Source organism: Capricornis sumatraensis, chromosome 1 (genome assembly GCF_032405125.1).
Source record: "Capricornis sumatraensis isolate serow.1 chromosome 1, serow.2, whole genome shotgun sequence".
NCBI classification, from domain to species: Eukaryota; Metazoa; Chordata; class Mammalia; order Artiodactyla; family Bovidae; genus Capricornis; species Capricornis sumatraensis.
This window is the reverse complement of record NC_091069.1, coordinates 56315444-56334348: the sequence shown is the minus strand read 5'-3', so window position 1 is coordinate 56334348 and position 18905 is coordinate 56315444. Positions and strand designations below refer to the sequence as shown.

General features: G+C 42.1%; 1 protein-coding gene across 1 annotated transcript in view; it reads right to left on the bottom strand.

Annotated features, from left to right (window-relative positions):
- The window catches only part of DNAH6 (dynein axonemal heavy chain 6), a 284532-nt gene that overhangs the window by 182127 nt on the left and 83500 nt on the right, over window positions 1-18905 (bottom strand). Inside the window, exons 21-25 of the mRNA XM_068975806.1 lie at window positions 14847-15027; window positions 8297-8393; window positions 5682-5901; window positions 1997-2161; window positions 1798-1911 (exon numbers count right to left, since the gene is read on the bottom strand). Coding sequence (XP_068831907.1) covers window positions 1798-1911; window positions 1997-2161; window positions 5682-5901; window positions 8297-8393; window positions 14847-15027 — 777 coding nt within the window. The remainder of the gene's footprint in view (window positions 1-1797; window positions 1912-1996; window positions 2162-5681; window positions 5902-8296; window positions 8394-14846; window positions 15028-18905) is intronic.

Genomic DNA, 18905 nt, shown 5'->3' with positions numbered 1-18905 from the left:
CAGAGAAGACTGTCCTCCTCAAAAATTAAATGTGATTAAGGTAGTGCTTCTCATTTATTGGGCTAGGTTCTTTTATTTTGGGATATTCAGAAAACTCAGGCAGCTTAACCAAGCCAATGGCTGATGAACCAAAAGCATTCACGTTAAGTCGTTAAATCTTTTTCAAAGAAGGGCAGTGACGCTGAAAACCTTGACTGGCTGAATTTTCACTCAGGCTGATCCTGATCAAGGGTCACCTCTGTAAAGAGATCAGTGGGACTTTCCTTAGTGAGTCTTCTCTCTGGAGCTCTCTGAGATGAAATTCTATTGACTCTTATAAGAGAGTTTTCTTTTACTTCAAGGAAGCTGTTTCTTGCTTTTTCTAAGTGTGATTTTCTAAAAAAACTTATTTTGGCCATGCCATGCAGAATGCAGGATCTCAGTTCCCCAACCAGGAATCAAAGCCGTGTCCCCTGCAGTACAAGAGCAGAGTCCTAACCACTGGACCACCAGAACACTCCCTAAGGGTGAGTCTTTACAACTGCAACATTGCTTGGAAGTAGAACTGAATTTGGAATTGAAGATCTGGCCCCGCTGTAAGCTGCATTTTCTAAGGATAGCTCAAAAATTTGTGTAGAATGGTATTTAATTCATTCAATCTTTTTTTTTTTTTTTTAATATTTTAGGGCTTTTTAAAAAAATTCGTTTATAATGTTAGTACATGATTACCCGAGGGAAGTTATTTCTATAATTATAACTCCTTGGAAAGAGGGCAGAAATCAAGATAGTTTATGCAAATATCATGGTGAGGTGAGGTGAAGTCGATGGGTCGTGTCCGACTCTTTGCAACCCTGTGGACTGTAACCTACTAGGCTTCTCCGTCCATGGGATTCTCCAGACAAGAATACTTGAGTGGTAATTCATTCAATCTTATGACTTTATTGATCACGCCTGTTCTATAAAACAGTATAAAAGCATGTGTTGGGCTTAAGAACAGAAATGGCACAAATCCTGTGGTTTTCCTGGATCATATCAACTTCTGGGAGAGACATCAGGATCCAGTATACCATTTCTCCTTAAACTTGGCAAACCCTGATAATTCTGACATTTTCCTTTTGAATTGTTTTTTTTCTTCTATTTCTAAAAGTATTCATATAAATATGGCAATGCGGGAGACCTGTGTTTGATCCCTGGTTTGGGAAGATCGCCTGGAGTAGGGCATGGCAACCCACTCTGGCATTCTTGCCTGGAAAATCCCCATGGACAGAGGAGCCTGGCGAGCTGCAGTCCATGGGTTCACAAGGAGTCAGACATGACTAAGTAACTGACCACACACATAACTACTATGCAAACATCAGGAGAGTATTGCTGAGAAAACTTGACCAGAGAGAGTTTCTGTGAGCACTCCAAATCTTTGGATGTCATCTCAGAGCCTTACAATTTTTTTTAACAGTTAAAAACTATTCAGTCTTATTGGTTAATATATATTTATTTCATACATAGTTGAAATAGAGCCTTTAACAATTCATTCTGTGATCCCTGATTAAAATACAGAGTACAGGCTTTCAGAAACATTTTTGTTTATGTGACATAATGACGTAATGACACTTCATGATTTCTATGATTTACAAAACGGAGGCTAATCATTTAGTTCAGTAATGTTTCTGACTTCTCTCGTCAATATTAGAAAGATGCAGCAAGTTTTTAGTAACCTGTCACTGTTTTATCCTTACAAGAAGAGCCTTACAATTTCCGAAGTAGGCACTGGGACTATCTTGCCGAGCCATACGTCTGATATTGACCTGCCCATAATCTCACCTCAAAGTTCACTTTTTCAAAATCTTCCAGGGCCTCTAAGTGATTCCCCTCTTCTTTTTCCAAACACTCCGTCAAATCGCGGCACCACATGATTTGAGAAACGGTCAGGATCACCTGCGGGGAAACACCCTCCTTCAGTGTGGGCTTCCTCTCAGCCGAGTAAGATGCAGAGGCAGAGATTTAAAGGAGCCTAAGTTACCTGAGAAGGGTGGCCTGCGACCACCCACACTGTTCTCTGTTTCCTCAGATAGTCCGCGATGGCGGCTTTGCACAGGCGGCGCAGAGACGTGAACATGGCTTCCTCCACTTTGCCCAGCCACTCCTCCACGTTGCCTCGGGCCTTTAGGCCTTTCCCCAGGCTCACCTGGGAGGTAATCAGAGAGGTGATAACATCCTCCATACATCCCTAACAGAATCCTGAGCTCGGTAAACACGGCAGCGTGGCCACAGACACTGAAACTTTCTATAGATATTCCACTCTCACTTTACCCACTTCTACTTAAAAAAAAAAAATTGTTTGGCTATGCCTCATGCAGAATTTTTAGTTGTGGCACGTGGGATCTAGTTCCCTGCTGCTGCTGCTGCTGCTGCTAAGTCGCTTCAGTTGTGTCTGACTCTGTGCGACCCCATAGACGGCAGCCCACCAGGCTCCCCTGTCCCTGGGATTCTCCAGGCAAGAACACTGGAGTGGGTTGCCATTTCCTTCTCCAATACATGAAAGTGAAGAGTGAAAGTGAAGTCGCTCAGTCGTGTCCGACTCTTAGCGACCCCATGGACTGCAGCCTACCAGGCTCCTCTGTCCATGGGATTTTCCAGGCAACCAGGGATCAAACTCAGGCCCCCTGTATTGGCAGCATGGAGTCTTAGCTAAGGAACCTCTAGGGAAGTACCTACCCACCTCTGCTGCTGCTGCTAAGTCACTTCAGTCGTGTCCGACTCTGTGCGACCCCATAGACGGCAGCCCACCAGGCTCCCCCGTCCTTGGGATTCTCCAGGCAAGAACACTGGAGTGGGTTTCCATTTCCTTCTCCAATGCATGAAAGTGAAAAGTGAAAGTGAAGTCGCTCAGTCATGTCCGACTCTTCGTGTCCCCATGGACTGCAGCCTACCAGGCTCCTCCGTCCATGGGATTTTCCAGGCAAGAGTACTGGAGTGGGGTGCCATTGCCTTCTCCGCTACCCACCTCTACTTGGTGCGTTATTTCACGGCTTCCCTTTGGGGCCAACTCTTGGAAAGAGGAGCCATGTGTGTGTGTATGTGACTCAGTTGTGTGGAAAGAGGAGCCGTGTGTGTGTGTGTGTGTGTGTGTGTGACTCAGCTGTGTGGAAAGAGGAGCCATGTGTGTGTGTGTATGTGTGTGTCACTCAGTTGTGTCCAACTCTTTGCTCAGTTGTATCCTGCCCACCAGGCTCCTCTGTCTGGAATTCTCCAGGTAAGAATACTGGAGTGGCTTGCCATGCCCTCCTCCAGGAGATCTTCCTGACCCAGGGATGGAACATGGTCTCCTGCATTGCAGGCAGATTTTTTATTGTCTGATCTACCAGGAAAGCCCAAAGAGGAGTTTATGTGTGCTCAATGAATTCCTCCACTTTCTTTGCCTACCTGCGGCCATATGATTTTTGGCTCCAACCATTCCTCTAAACCTGGTCAGGTTATTAAGGTGATCAGGTGGGTGCGTGCTCAGTAGTGTCCGACTCTTTGGACACAAGCAGACTGCAGCCTGCCAGACTTCTCTGTCCATGGAATTTTCCAGGCAAGAATACTGGAGTGGGTTGCTATTTCCTACTCCAGGGTATCTTCCCAATCCAAGGATCATACCCGTGATTCCTGCATTGGCAGGCGGATTCTTTACCACTGAGCCACCTGGGAAGCCCCTAAGGTGACCAGTGTTCTCCCAATTGTTCACTCCAATTGACACTTTTCAGTCTTTTTCACATTTATTTCTTGGACTTTCAATGACTTGCTGTTGCTGCTGCTGTTGCTAAGTTGCTTCAGTCGTGTCCGACTCTGTGTGACCCCATAGATGGCAGTCCACCAAGGCTCCGCCGTCCCTGGGATTCTCCAGGCAAGAACACTGGAGTGGGTTGCCATTTCCTTTTCCAATGCATGAAAGTGAAAAGTGAAAGTGAAGTCGCTCAGTCGTGTCCGACTCTTCCTGACCCCATGGACTGCAGCCCACCAGGCTCCTCCACCCATGGGATTTTCCAGGCAAGAGCGCTGGAGTGGGGTGCCTGCCTTGGTTATCTGGGCTCCAGAGTCTGCTCATGTATTCTACCCTCGCTTTACATGTCCTGTCTTCCCTGAATCCTGGCCTAGGTCTTTCCTCTCTCTTCTGCACTAGTGATGAGCAAAGTCTTTTGCCAGAGAATCAATTTAGGTCAAGTAAAAAAAATTATTGAGGTATATTCTATAAGTTTCAGGAGTACAACATAATGATTCAATATTTTTTATAGATTCTACTTCATTTAAAGTTATTACTTTAATGGTTATACTGCCCTGTACAATATTTCCTTGTGGTTTATTTATTTTATATATGGTACTAGTAGTGTGTACCTCTTAATCCCCTACCCCTATAATACCCTACCCTCCTTGACTCTTCCCACTGGTAACTAATTTGTTTTCTATATCTGTGAATGTTTCTGTTTTGTTATATTTACTAGTATGTATTATTTTTTAGATCCCCTATTAAGGGAGAATATACAATATTTGTCTTTGTTTATTTCCCTTGGCATAAAACCCTCCAGGTCCATGTATATTGTTGCAAATGGTAAAGTTTTATACTTTTTTATGAAGGAGTAATATCCCATTACTCTGAATGGCATTACTGATGCAACGGACATGAACTTGGGCAAACTCTAAGAGATGGTGAGGAACTGGGAGGCCTGATGTGCTGCAGTCAATGGGGTCACAAAGAGTTGGACTGGACTTGGCAACTGAACAACAACTATATATATATATATATATTCACACACACATATATATATTCACATCTTTATCTATCCATCTGTTGGTGGACACTTAGTTTGCATCCATGTCTTGGCTATTGTAAACAGTGCTGCTATGAACATTGGAGTGCCTGTATAGTACAAGTGAAATGCCTATGGGTTCTTGCTGATCCCATAGATATACCACTGTGTTCTAATTGGATTAAAATCCTTGGCATTTCCCCGAGTGACATGTCTGTGTGGAGTGCTCTCCCTTCTATGTCTCCTCTCCATGTTCCTTGGCTGCCTCTGTGTGTGTGTGTGTGTCTGTTTGTGTGTGATTCTCCTATGTGATGTCACTTGGTTCCCTATAGTCTGCTAGTGCATTCACTTGGTTGATGCCTACTGTATTCCAGGCACTGTGCAGAAAGAGCCTAGGAGACCCTGCTGTCAAACAGTGACAACTAATACTTCATAGCACCCGCTTGGTACTATTCTAAAGTAATGTACATACAGGAACACCTGAAAAATCCCCAGCAACTCATTAATTGGGCACTATTACTAATCCTCATTTTATAGCTGAGATTAAAGATTGGGAGTGGAATCCAGGTGACCAGGCAGTAGAACCAGCTCTTATCTAGGCTACTCCTTTGCTCCTTGTGGAGAGTTAAGACTTGGCTCCAGTTCTTTCCACCCTGTTTCCAAGAACAGAGCACGTGCCTCTGTTATTACATTTAGTATGGGACTTTTCAGTTGTTTGACTATGTCTCTGCTGGACTTTGAATTCTTCGAGGGAAAGAATTTAATCATGGTTATTTTTGAAATTGTTGAGCCAGCCCAAGACCAGGGCATGTAGCACTTGGTGAATGCTTAGCATGCTGATGAATAAAATCTCCATTCTCCAACCCTGGAAGAGTAACAAAGTTGACCCATAAAGAATTATTAACAAGAATACCTTACCCTTTCTCCCTCTGGTGATAGCATCGCTAAAATATCATTAGTGTAAACCTTTTCTGGCTCTGCATCCATTCCAGGAATTTTTCCCTCAGTAGGAGGCAGGAGAGCAAATTCAAGCTTTGAAATGGAGTCGAAGCATTTCCTTAAGTGCGGCTGCACAGCTTGGGGATTTCGTGTCTGGGCCAAAATCTCCAAGAGCTCATCATTTGACAAGAAGTAAAATCTAGATTAAAGAATATACTTAAAATGTAACTTGAAGTTGAAGCAAAACCTTATATAGGCATGAAAGATGAATTCCTTGCCCACATCTCTTCCCCATCCACTGATTTCCTGGACCTATTGGTCTTAGGTTTCTGGGGAAGCCACACATCTCTAAATATGATTATGATAAAGATTAGTGTGGCTGCATCTCAAGCGTCTGGAGTTAGTGCCTGGTACATAAAAGGTAGAGATTTTTCATAAAATTTGTAAAAATGCTAGCACTTGCTATGATACTGATTTGGTCACATGTCTGTTACTTGGCTTTGAACTCTTAAAGTGAAGCTATATTATTTGTTTTCCCTAGAATCCAGCCTTGTACCTCATATATACCTGATATTCAATACATAATTTGTTGAATAGATGAATGCGTGGTTGCTGGAAGCTTATTTGATTCTGTGACTACACACATGTGGGCTGTGCTGATGTGAGCTAGCAGGGGATTTTCTTAGATCTTGCCCAACAGGGCCATTTGAAGGCATGAAGATATTCTATGAAAAAAAAAAAAAAACTGGAGAAGGGGCATACCTGGATGCTGAGGGATGAGAGAGAGGGATGAGGGTCTGGCTGGAGAAGACACTTCACTCCTATGGAGGAAACTGCCTATGAGAGATCCCTCCGGACTGGAGGAATCTCATGAGCTCATGGAAGGCCCCATGTGAGACAGGGGGCCAGTTGGGTACCAGCCAACTCAGATTGCTCCTGCTGTACTGCCTCTCCTCCTTTCCCTGCCCCAAACCTGGATATCCCAGAAACCTAATAGGAAGTAGGGAGGGTTGACCATTATACATCCTTATCATCACTAAAGGCTTCAGCCTTGCAACAGGCCTGGGCCAGAGAAGGGAAATGTTTTCACTTTGAAAGAATTTCAGAGTTTCGACGACTACAGATTGTTTAGTGGGTTAAGGCAACAAGAGGTTTTTTTGGCATTATTATCTGAGAATGGCCAGAAAATTCATGAGGTCAGCTTAAGATTCTGAGCAGGAAGAAACTAGCCCCTTGTAGGGAATGCAGAGGTAGTCTTTAGAAATAAAGATGTTTTGGGGTTGCACTCTATCAGTCCTACCAGATACAGAATAATTCATCTCCCTTTTCAACGAATGAAACAGACAACTGTCAAGATTTGACTATGAAACCTGACAGAGCAGGAACCATGCTGCATTCCTCTTGTGTCCCCAGGACCTAACTTGTGGCCCCAGGAACTAATTCATATGGTTCATAATCTGTCTTTGTTAAGGCTTGGAAAGTGAAATCAATGGTGCACAGAGCCTCTTGACCTAATAAACACTGCAGACCTAGTTGACGTTAATTCTAAACAAAAGGAAAAAATAAAAGCTGATGCTTTTGGTGTTCAGCATTATCACAGGTAAATTTGTGTCCAGGTTTCTTTAAATATCAGAAGTAGTGTACAGATTTTCTCTGTACACTGGGGAGACCCAAGCTGGGAGCCACTGATTTAAGAGTGAAATAAAAGGCACATCTCAAACATATTCCTCTATCTTTTCTTGTGTTGCCTGAATCTGTTGAACTCAATCAAATCTTCCAGATCTTGGATGTCTCATGCATACACATACCCTGGCGTGGTACCCAGAAACAAACCCTCTTAACCAAATAACCTACGTAAGTGTGTAACACTGGCTCACTTGGACAGAACTTATCAGCCATTTCTTCTACAGCTAACAGGAAAAATCCACAAAAGATGAACATTTTGTGATATTGTCTATGTTGCAGTACAATGTGCCCCAATGAATGAAGTCTGGAGCTCTTGTGATCATCAGGTAGTCATAGTCTGTTTGTACATAATCGCACCGGAACGGTGTATTTACATGACTGTCCACATGCTAACCACGAGCTCCATTAGAGCAGGGATCTGGCCTTTTCTTCTTATATCTTTAACACTGAGCAAAACATCTGGTATGTTTCTGGAATGAATGGATGAGTAAAAAATTTCATTTGGAATTTGTGAAATGACCTTTTAGATAACTTCTACAGTGACCCTCTTAGGCCATCAATTAGCCTGAAGAAACCAGCTCAGGCAACAAAGGTCTCTAACATTTTACTGATACATCTGTGGACACATGTACACATGCAGGTGCACACATACACACCCAGCAGTGAAACGGTGCTGTGATCAAGAGTTCTTCCAGCACCTACCCACTTAAACCAAACACTGTATCTTTATCCTTGACACTTACATGCCCCAATCCAGAGATGAGCTACATTGCTATTATGAAATATATTTCCTGCTTCCCTTTTTGGTCCCCTGATATTTTGAGGTTATAGTTTGTTTTAAAGTATATCTTCACAAATTCATGGAAACTCAACTACTAAAAGTGTTGTTGGTAGCTTTATAAACTTACCTTGGAAAGATAACTCTTTTTGATTCTAAATATGCCTCTAGACACTTCTGAATTTGGTCAAGTAATGCATTATTATTTTGAAAAGTCTCCAGAAGTCCTGTTCATTGGAAAAAAGGTATTGGTAAAGTCGTATTGAAATAAATAGAGAATATAATTTTAAATATGATATTAACTTTTTTAAAAGCTTTGGTTTTATTTGGTAAAATAATGGCCTAATAAATTAAAAGTTGGGAAGGTTGGTTAAGAATGTTAAGTATTTTTTAGCATCTATCTTATTCTATTTTTTAATTGAAGTATAGTTGACTTACAATGTTGTGATAATCTCTGTTGTATAGCAAAATCGCTCAGTTATACACATACATACATTCCTTTCTTTAACTTCTTTTCCATTATGGCTTACCCCAGAATACTGAGTATAGTTCCCTATGCTATACATTAGGACCTTGTTGTTTATCTAGTCTAAGTGTAATACTTTGCGTCTACCAACTCCAAGCTCCCAGTCTATCTCTTAATGATGACGTTAATTTTAATATCTGCCACTGAAGAAAACGCATTTAATTTGAAACCTTTTTATCTGGCGTCACACACTTTTGGGGATTCAGTCAGTTCAGTTCAGTTCAGTCTCTCAGTCGTGTCCAACTCTTTGTGAAACCATGAATCGCAGCACGTCAGGCCTCCCTGTCCATCACCAACTCCTGGAGTTCACTCAGACTCATGTCCATCGAGTCAGTGACGCCATCCAGCCATCTCATCCTCTGTCATCCCCTTCTCCTTCTGCCCCCAATCCGTCTGAGCCTCAGAGTTTTTTCCAATGAGTCAACTCTTCACATGAGGTGGCCAAAGTACTGGAGTTTCAGCTTTAGCATCATTCCTTCCAAAGAACACCCAGGACTGACCTCCTTTAGAATGGACTGGTTGGATCTCCTTGCAGTCCAAGGGACTCTCAAGAGCCTTCTCCAACAACAAACTTCAAAAGCATCAATTCTTTGGCACTCAGCTTTCTTCACAGTCCAACTCTCACATCCATACACGACCACTGGCAAAACCATAGCTTTGACTAGATGGACCTTTGTTGGCAAAGTAGTCTCTGCTTTTGAATATGCTATCTAGGTTGGTCATAACTTTCCTTCCAAGGAGTAAGCGTCTTTTACTTTCATGGCTGCAATCACCATCTGCAGTGATTTTGGAGCCCCCCAAAATAAAGTCTGACACTGTTTTCTCTGTTTCCTCATCTATTTCCCATGAAGTGATGGGACCAGATGCCATGATCTTCGTTTTCTGAATGTTGAGCTTTAAGCCAACTTTTTCACTCTCCTCTTTCACTTTCATCAAGAGGCTTTTTAGTTCCTCTTCACTTTCTGCCATAAGGGTGGTGTCATCTGCATATCTGAGGCTATTGATATTTCTCCCAGTAATCTTGATTCTAGCTTGTGCGTCTTCCAGTCCAGCATTTCTAATGATGTACTCTGCATAGACGTTAGATAAGCAGGGTGACAATATACAGCCTTGACATAATCCTTTTCCTATTTGGAACCAGTCTGTTGTTCCATGTCCAGTTCTAACTCTTGCTTCTGGACCTGCATATAAGTTTCTCAAGAGGCCGGTCAGGTGGTCTGGTATTCCCATCTCTTTCAGAATTTTCCACAGTTTATTGTGATCCACACAGTCAAAGGCTTTGGCATAGTCAATAAAGCAGAAATAGATGTTTTTCTGGAACTCTCTTGCTTTTTCCATGATCCAGCGGATGTTGGCAATTTGATCTCTGGTTCCTCTGCCTTTTCTAAAACCAGCTTGAACATCTGGAAGTTCACAGTTCACGTACTGCTGAAGCCTGGCTGGGAGAATGTTGAGCATTACTTTACTAGTGTGTGAGATGAGTGCAATTGTGCAGTAGTTTGAGTATTCTTTGGCATTGCCTTTCTTTGGGATTGGAATGTAAACAGACCTTTTCCAGTCCTGTGGCCACTGCTGAGTTTTCCAAATTTGCTGGCATATTGAGTGCAGCACTTTCACAGCATCATCTTTTAGGCTTTGAAATAGCTCGACTGGAATTCCATCACTCCACTAGCTTTGTTTGTAGTGATACTTCCTAAGGCCCATTTGACTTCACATTCCAGGATGTCTGGCTCTAGGTGAGTGATCACACCATTGTGATTAACTGGGTCTTGAAGATCTTTTTTGTACAGTTCTTCTGTGTATTCTTGCCATCTCTTCTTAATATCTTCTGCTTCTGTTAGGTCCATACCATTTCTGTTCTTTATCGAGCGCATCTTTGCATGAAATGTTCCCTTGGTATCTCTAATTTTCTTGAAGAGGTCTCTAGTCTTTCCCATTCTGTTGTTTTCCACTATTTCTTTGCATTGATCACTGAGGAAGGCTTTCTTATCTCTTCTTGCTATTCTTTGGAACTTTGCATTCAGATGCTTATATCTTTCCTTTTCTCCTTTGTTTTTTGCTTCTCTTCTTTTCACAGCTATTTGTAAGGCCTCCCCAGACAGCCATTTTGCTGTTTTGCATTTCTTTCCCATGGGGATGGTCTTGATCCCCGTCTCCTGTACAATGTCACGAACTTCCATCCATAGTTCATCAGGCACTCTATCTATCAGATCTAGTTCCTTAAATCTATTTTTCACTTCTACTGTATAATCATAATTAGGTCATACCTGAATGGTCTAGTGGTTTTTCCTACTTTCTTCAATTTAAGTCTGAATTTGGCAATAAGGAGTTCATGATCTGAGCCACAGTCAGCTCCCGGTCTTCTTTCTGCTGACTGTATAGAGCTTCTCTATCTTTGGCTGCAAAGAATATAATCAATCTGATTTCGGTGTTGACCATCTGGTGATGTCCATGTGTAGAGTCTTCTCTTGTGTTGTTGGAAGAGGGTGTTTGCTATGACCAGTGTGTTCTCTTGGCAAAACTCTATTAGCCTTTGCCCTGCTTCATCCCATATTCCAAGGCCAAATTTGCCTGTTACTCCAGGTGTTTCTTGACTTCCTACTTTTGCATTCCAGTCCCCTATAATGAAAAAGACATCTTTTTTGGGTGTTAGTTCTAATAGGTCTTGTAGGTCTTCATAGAACTGTTCAACTTCTGCTTCTTCAGCATTACTGGTTGGGGCATAGACTTGGATTACTGTGATATTGAATGGTTTGCCTTGGAAATGAACAGAGATCATTCTGTCATTTTTGAGATTGCAACCAAGTACTGCATTTTGGACTCTTTTGTTGACCATGATGGCTACTCCATTTCTTCTAAGGGATTCTTGCATACAGTAGTAGATATAATGGTTATCTGAGTTAAATTCACCCATTCCAGTCCATTTTAGTTCGCTGATTCCTAGAATGTCGATGTTCACTCTTGCCATCTCCTGTTTGACCACTTCCAATTAGGTCCAATTTCATAGACCTGACATTCCAGGTTCCTATGCAATATTGGTCTTTACAGCATCGGACCTTGCTTCTATCACCAGTCACATCCACAACTGGGTATTGTTTTTGCTTTGGCTCCATCCGTTCATTCTTTCTGGAGTTATTTCTCCACTGATCTTCAGTAGCATACTGGGCACCTACCAACCTGGGGAGTTTCTCTTTCAGTATCCTATCATTTTAAGCCTTTTCATACTGTTCATGGGGTTCTCAAGGCAAGAATACTGAAGTGGTTTGCCATTCCCTTCTCCAGTGGATCACAATCTGTCAGACCTCTCCACCATGACCCGTCTGTCTTGGGTGACCCCAGATGGCATGGCTTAGTTTCATTAAGTTAGACCAGGCTGTGATCCATACGATTAGATTGACTAGTTTTCTGTGAGTATGGTTTCAGTGTGTCTGCCCTCTGATGCCCTCTCGCAACACTTACCGTCTTATTTGGGTTTCTCTTACCTTGGACGTGGGGTACTCCTCACCGCCGCCCCTCCTGACCTTGAACGTGGAGGATTAGGGGTGCAGAAACTAAAGCCAAACAACTGCCTCCTCTTGACCCTCCAAACAAAGCCATTCTCTAAACGCTACATATTCTGTGTCACTTCCTTACTCATGTCTTCTATTTCTTCTGCCATATTTAGATGCTGAAATTGTGGCAATCGCATCCTATTTCTTCATCACTAAACAGGACCACGTTAAGAAGCAAGATTCATGTCTCACTTGATATTGATGTTTTGGTGCCTATCACACTACCTGACTTCCATACCTGTTCAAGAATCAAATCCAGTCTTTTCCATGGTCTCCAAGGCTCTATGTGATCAGTGACCCAATCCAATCCCCAACCCACTACCCAAGCACACTTACCTCTCTGGTCTCACTCCTAAGCCCTCTACTGTGCACTGCTCTCCACCCTGCCCTGGCTTCCTTGCTGACAGGAGTACACACTAAGCATGGTTTTACTTCAGGGTCTCTACCTTTGTTTGCTCTGATGTTAGCAATACTCCCTTATAGCCACACACATATTTCATTTCTTCATTCTTGCAGATTTCTACCCAAAAGTAGTCACTTTATCAAAATATCCTTTCAACATACACACATACACAGCAGCCCCCAGCTATTCTTTTGCCACATTGCTGCTGCTGCTGCTAATTCGCTTCAGTCATGTCTGACCCTGTGGGACCCCATAGATGGCAGCCCACCAGGCTCCCCTGTCCCTGGGATTCTCCAGGCAAGAACACTGAAGTGGGTTGCCATTTCCTTTTCCAATGCATGAAAGTGAAAAGTGAAAGTGAAGTCACTCAGTCATGTCCGACTCTTCGTGTCCCCATGGACTGCAGCCTACCAGGCTCCTCCGTCCATGGGATTTTCCAGGCAAGAGTACTAGAGTGGGTTGCCACAGCCTTCTCCGTTTGCCACATTACCCTACTTAATTTTTCCTCACAGCTTTATCATCATCTGAAATTATATATATATATATATATATATATATGTATATATATATATGTATATATATATATGTATATATGACAGTAGAAGTTGCTTAGTTGTATTTGACTGCTTGTGACTTGATGGACTGTAGCCCACCAGGCTCCTCTGTCTGTGGGATTCTGCAAGCAAGAATCCTGGAGTGGATTGTCATTCCCTTCTCCAGGGGATCTCCCTGACCCAGGGATCGAACCCAGGTCTCCTGCATTGCAGGTGAATTCTCTACCATCTGAGCCACCAGGAAAGTCATATATATATATATATATATATATATATCTCCACACTTCTGTATCTGAAATTCCTGGGACTAAATGTATTTTTGAAGTCTTTTTTTTTTTTAATTCCAAAAGTTATACAACAATAGTCCAGTAGAGACTGGGGCAGCACTATGCAATGAGACACATTAATATTATTGCAGCAAAAGGTTTGAATATGCACACTGAGTGGGGGTGCTAGACAAGATAAAAGGTCTTTCAGAGATATCCATGTTTTAATCCCCAGAACTTGAGAATTTGTTAAGTTTTTATGGGAAAAGGCACCTGGCAGATGTGATTACATTATGGATCACAGGGTGGGGAGATTATCATGGATCATGTGGTGGGCCCAGTATAATCACAGGGTCTTTATAAGAGGTAGAGGGAGATGTGATGGCAGAAACATGGACTGGAGTGATAACAGTTGTGGCTGAAAGGGAACTAGGAACAAAGGAATATGGGCAGCCGCTTGAAGCCCCAAAGTTTTAAGGTTTTCAATACTATCATCTCATAGAGTTTTTCCTGTCTGTTTCTGTAAGAGTCTTTGGGCAGAGAGCACAGCCCAGCAGCTGCTTCTGCCTGAAGGAAGCTCTCTGGGGTTATCACCAGGACAGACCATGTACTGCCATTTACAGAACAAGCCGTTGAGCTGAGGGTTTGATAGAAAACGTAAAAGTTCAATCACTGAATATGTGCACCCCAAAAGATTTTGATTCTACATCCCTAGAAACAGAACTTACTAAAACACTTTTCAATTGTAAAACCCTGGGGACTCTACTCAATACTCTATAATGACCTACATGGGAAAAGAATCTTAAAAAGAGTGAATATATGTATATGTATAACTGATTTACTTTGCTGTATACCTGAAACTAACACAACATTAAAAATCAACTATATTCCAATAAAAATCAACTAAAAAATAAATAAAACACACTTCAACCCTGAGATCAGAATTACCATTAGTGGCGTTATTTGTAAGTGGTTGTAATGAATTACTTAAAGTGTGAAAATTTGTATGGTTAGAAGTCTGTAAGAACTTTAACAGAATGGGTCAACTGAATGTAAATGTATGTTTTGTAACCTAAATTGTGAGATGGAAGCATCAGTGATACTGTGTGAGGCAACATTCCCCAATGCTACACACAGCAAAAGAAGTAGATGCTTGTGTGCCAAAACCATGAAATGAGCTGAAAGATAATGATGACAATACATTGATAGTAATAAAATAACAAGTGTTCAATTCACATTGCTTATCAAGAGTGTCAAAGGTACTACAAATGTTCCTGGTCATCAGTGCTGACTAGATGAAGGATTGAATGTACCACATATTATTAGAATTTTCCAGGTGATGAATGCTTTTGAAAGTCTTTTCGTGTGTTTCTTTTCTACCTGGTTGAGTAGCTGCTCGGAGAGCGTTAGGCAGCCGGTTAACCTTCCTCATGATTTCCTTCCATGACTTGTCCACTTGAAGGAACATCTTGGCCTCTGCAGGCAACTGCCTTTGAATATCTGGAGCATTAAAAATACTCTCTAGGTAGAGCCAGTTTCTCTGGCAGTTCAGCCATTCTTCCTAGGAGAAAAACAAGGACATTATCAAATTTTTTCACGCAAAGTTGAAAATAAACAGCTATGTTAAAAATAACTACATGAGGATTCACCGTATTTTCTACATTTTGGCAGTGTCTCACAGGCCTTAATTTTTCATTAAAATTTTTTTTATTTTATATTGGAGCATAGTTGATTAGCAATGATATGTTAGTTACAGGTATTCGGCAAAATGATTGAGTTAAACCCACAGAAGCATCAATTCTTTTTCAAATTATTTTCCCATCGAGATTATTACAGAATATTGAAATGAGTTTCCTGTGCTGTGTAGTAGGTCCTTGTTGGTTATCTATTTTAAATTCAGTAGTGTGTACATGTCAATCCCAAACTCCCAATCTATCCCTCCCCTGGCCCCCACGCTTTCCCCTCATAATGATAAGTTCATTCTCTATGTCCTCACAGCTCCTTTGAAATAACACCTCTTTAAAATACCCAAGATTCATCTCAGCTTAATTCCAACTCATTTTTTAGTATGAGTAGAGTTATAATGAGTCTACTACTGTGTGGTAACCAGAATGGACCCAAAGAAAGAGGATTAAAATGCCCAGAGGAGACATTCTAGGGGGAAGCAAGATGCTTCAAGGAATCTGAAGGGTTGGGAAGCTGTTAAGTTTAGTGATTGTTTCCAAATATATAAAAAAGGTTCTTTGCCTCAATGAGGTCTATATTCTTCCCTCTCCTTCCTTTTAAAGAAGAAATATAATTCACTTTCTTCAATTAAAAGAGTAAAACCTGCTTATAACAGAACATGTGGCAAAGACATAAGACTGGGAAGAAGAAGAAAACCATATACTCTCTCTCCTCTCAGAGATGACCACTGTTAATCAAAGACACCACAAGTGCAGGGTCAGATCTAAAGTCTGCAGACCTCACCTTTCCGCTGTGCCTCTTGCCATCACATGTGCAGGCCTGAGATTCGTAAAAGAGCATCTCCCACCTCACTCTAGATTTGGGGGCTGTGCCTAAACCCTAATATCCCAGCCACTCCCTGGTTTACTCATACTTTCTATGCAGTTAATTCTCTGGAGGGTCTCTGTTATTCAGGGATCAGATTATAAGGTGTCCATTGAAGAGGATGGATTCCTGAAAAAGGTCTCTATGAAATAAAGATGAGACAAATTGCCTTTTCCTACTTAGTGCCTGTATTAAGTCACAGATAACTTTTCATATTAGTACATATAGGGAAGTGTCACCCAGGCATGTCTGACTCTTTGTGACCCCCTGGTGGCTCAGAGGTTAAAGCGTCTGCCTGCAATGCGGGAGACCTGGGTTCGATCCCTGGGTCGGGAAGATCCCCTGGAGAAGGAAATGGCAACCCACTCCAGTATTCTTGCCGGGAGAATCCCACGCACGGAGGAGCCTGGTGGGCTACAGTCCACGGGGTTGCAAAGAGTCAGACATGACTGAGCAACTTCACTTTCACTTTCTTTTCACTTTCAGACTATAGCCCACTAGGCTCCTCTGTCCATGGAATTCTCCAGGAAAAAACACTGGAATGGGTTGGCATTTCCTTCTCCTGGGGATCTTCCTGACCCAGGGATCAAAGGATCTGCCTCCTCATTTCAGGCAGATTCTTTACTGTCTGAGACACTAGGGAAGACCCAGAACATAGAGGAACCCAAATTAATTAAGTTTAAAAAACTGAAGTAGAAGAAAGACATTGGATGGGAAAAAAATTAGAGTAAGTGGTCTTTTTGTTTTATTATGGGGTAATCTGAGGTAGAATAAAATAAAAAGGAAGTGTGCATGAAAGGAAGAGCACCATGGAGACTTCAAGGAATAGTATTCAGTTCAGTTCAGTCTCTCGTGTCCAACTCTTTGCGACCCCATGAATCGCAGCACGCCAGGCCTCCTCGTCCATCACCAACTCCCGGAGTTCACTCAAACTCATGTCTATCGAGTCGGTGATGCCATCCAGCCATCTCATCCTCTGTTGCCCCTTCTCCTCCTGCCCCCAATCCCTCCCAGCATCAGAGTCTTTTCCAATGAGTCAACTCTTCCCATGAGGTGGCCAAAGTATTGGAGTTTCATCTTTAGCATCATTCCTTCCGAAGAACACCCAGGACTGATCTCCTTTAGAATGGACTGGTTGGATCTCCTTGCAGTCCAAGGGACTTTCAAGAGTCTTCTCCAACAACACACCAAAAGCATCAATTCTTCAGCACTCAGCTTTCTTCACAGTCCAACTCTCACATCCATGACCACTGGAAAAACCATAGCTTTGACTAGATGGACCTTTGTTGGCAAAGTAATGTCTCTGCTTTTGAATATGCTGTCTAGATTGGTCATAACTTTCCTTCCAAGGAGTAAGCGTCTTTTAATTTCATGGCTGCAGTCACCATCTACAGTGATTTTGGAGCCCCCCAAAATAAAGTCTGACACTGTTTCCACTGTTTCCCCATCTAGTTCCCATGAAGTGCTGGGACCAGATGCCATGATCTTTGTTTTCTGAATGTTGAGCTTTAAGCCAACTTTTTCACTCTCCTCTTTCACTTTCATCAAGAGGCTTTTTAGTTCCTATTCACTTTCTGCCATAAGGGTGGTGTCATCTGCATATCTGAGGTTATTGATATTTCTCCCAGCAATGTTGATTCCAGCTTGTGTTTCTTCTAGCCCAGTGTTTCTCATGATGTACTCTGCATAGAAGTTAGATAAGCAGGGTGACAATACACAGCCTTGACGTACTCCTTTTCCTATTTGGAACCAGTCTGTTCTTCCATGTCCAGTTCTAACTCTTGCTTCCTGACCTGCATATAGCTATTCCCATCTCTTTCAGAATTTTCCACAGTTTATTGTGATCCACACAGTCAAAGTCTTTGGCATAGTCAATAAAGCAGAAATAGATGTTTTTTTGGAACTCTCTTGCTTTTTCCATGATCCAGCGGATGTTGGCAATTTGATCTCTGATTCCTCTGCCTTTTCTAAAACCAGCTTGAACATCTGGAAGTTCATAGTTCACATACTGCTTAAGCCTGGCTTGGAGAATTTTGAGCATTACTCAACTAGTGTGTGAGATGAGTGCAATTGTGTGGTAGTTTGAACATTCTTTGACATTGCCTTTCTTTGGGATTGGAATGAAAACTGACCTTTTCCAGTCCAGTGGCCACAGCTGAATTTTCCAAATTTGCTGGCATATTGAATGCAGCACTTTCACAGCATCATCTTCCAGGCTTTGAAATAGCTCAGCTGGAATTGCATCACCTCCACTAGCTTTGTTCGTAGTGATGCTTTATGAGCTTGTTGTGATAAGACCCTTAAGGTGGCCCCAGGACCTGGGCTTCATGTCCTTGTGTGATCCTCTCCCCCTGAGTGTGGGTGCCACCTGTGACTTGCTTCTAGTTATGGAGAATATGGTAAAGGTAATAGGATATTCACAATTAGGTGTACAGTACAGAAGGCTGTAACCTACATCTTGCCTAGAGACTTCCTCTTCCCTGCTTTACTGATGAAACAAGTCATATTGTTGAGGAAGTCCATGAAAAAAACTGAGCAACATGGAGGAGCTAAGGATGGCCTCTGATTGACAACCAGTGAGAAACTGAAGCCCCTTGTCCTGGAATTGCAAGGAAATGATATCTGTCAGCATCTTCCCTTAGCTGAACCTCTGACTGGAACCCAGTCCTGGCCGGCATCTTGATTGAACCCTTGTGAGACCCTTAAGCATAAGACCCAGTTAAGCCATGAACTCCTGACCCACAGAAACTGTGGGATAATAAATGTATCTTGTTTTATACGACTAACGTTTGTGGTATTTTGTTTCACAGCAATAATAACTAATTATTGATGGTATAATCCATTCTCCTTTTATTCTGAGAATAATAAAATGTCAATAATTGAATCTTA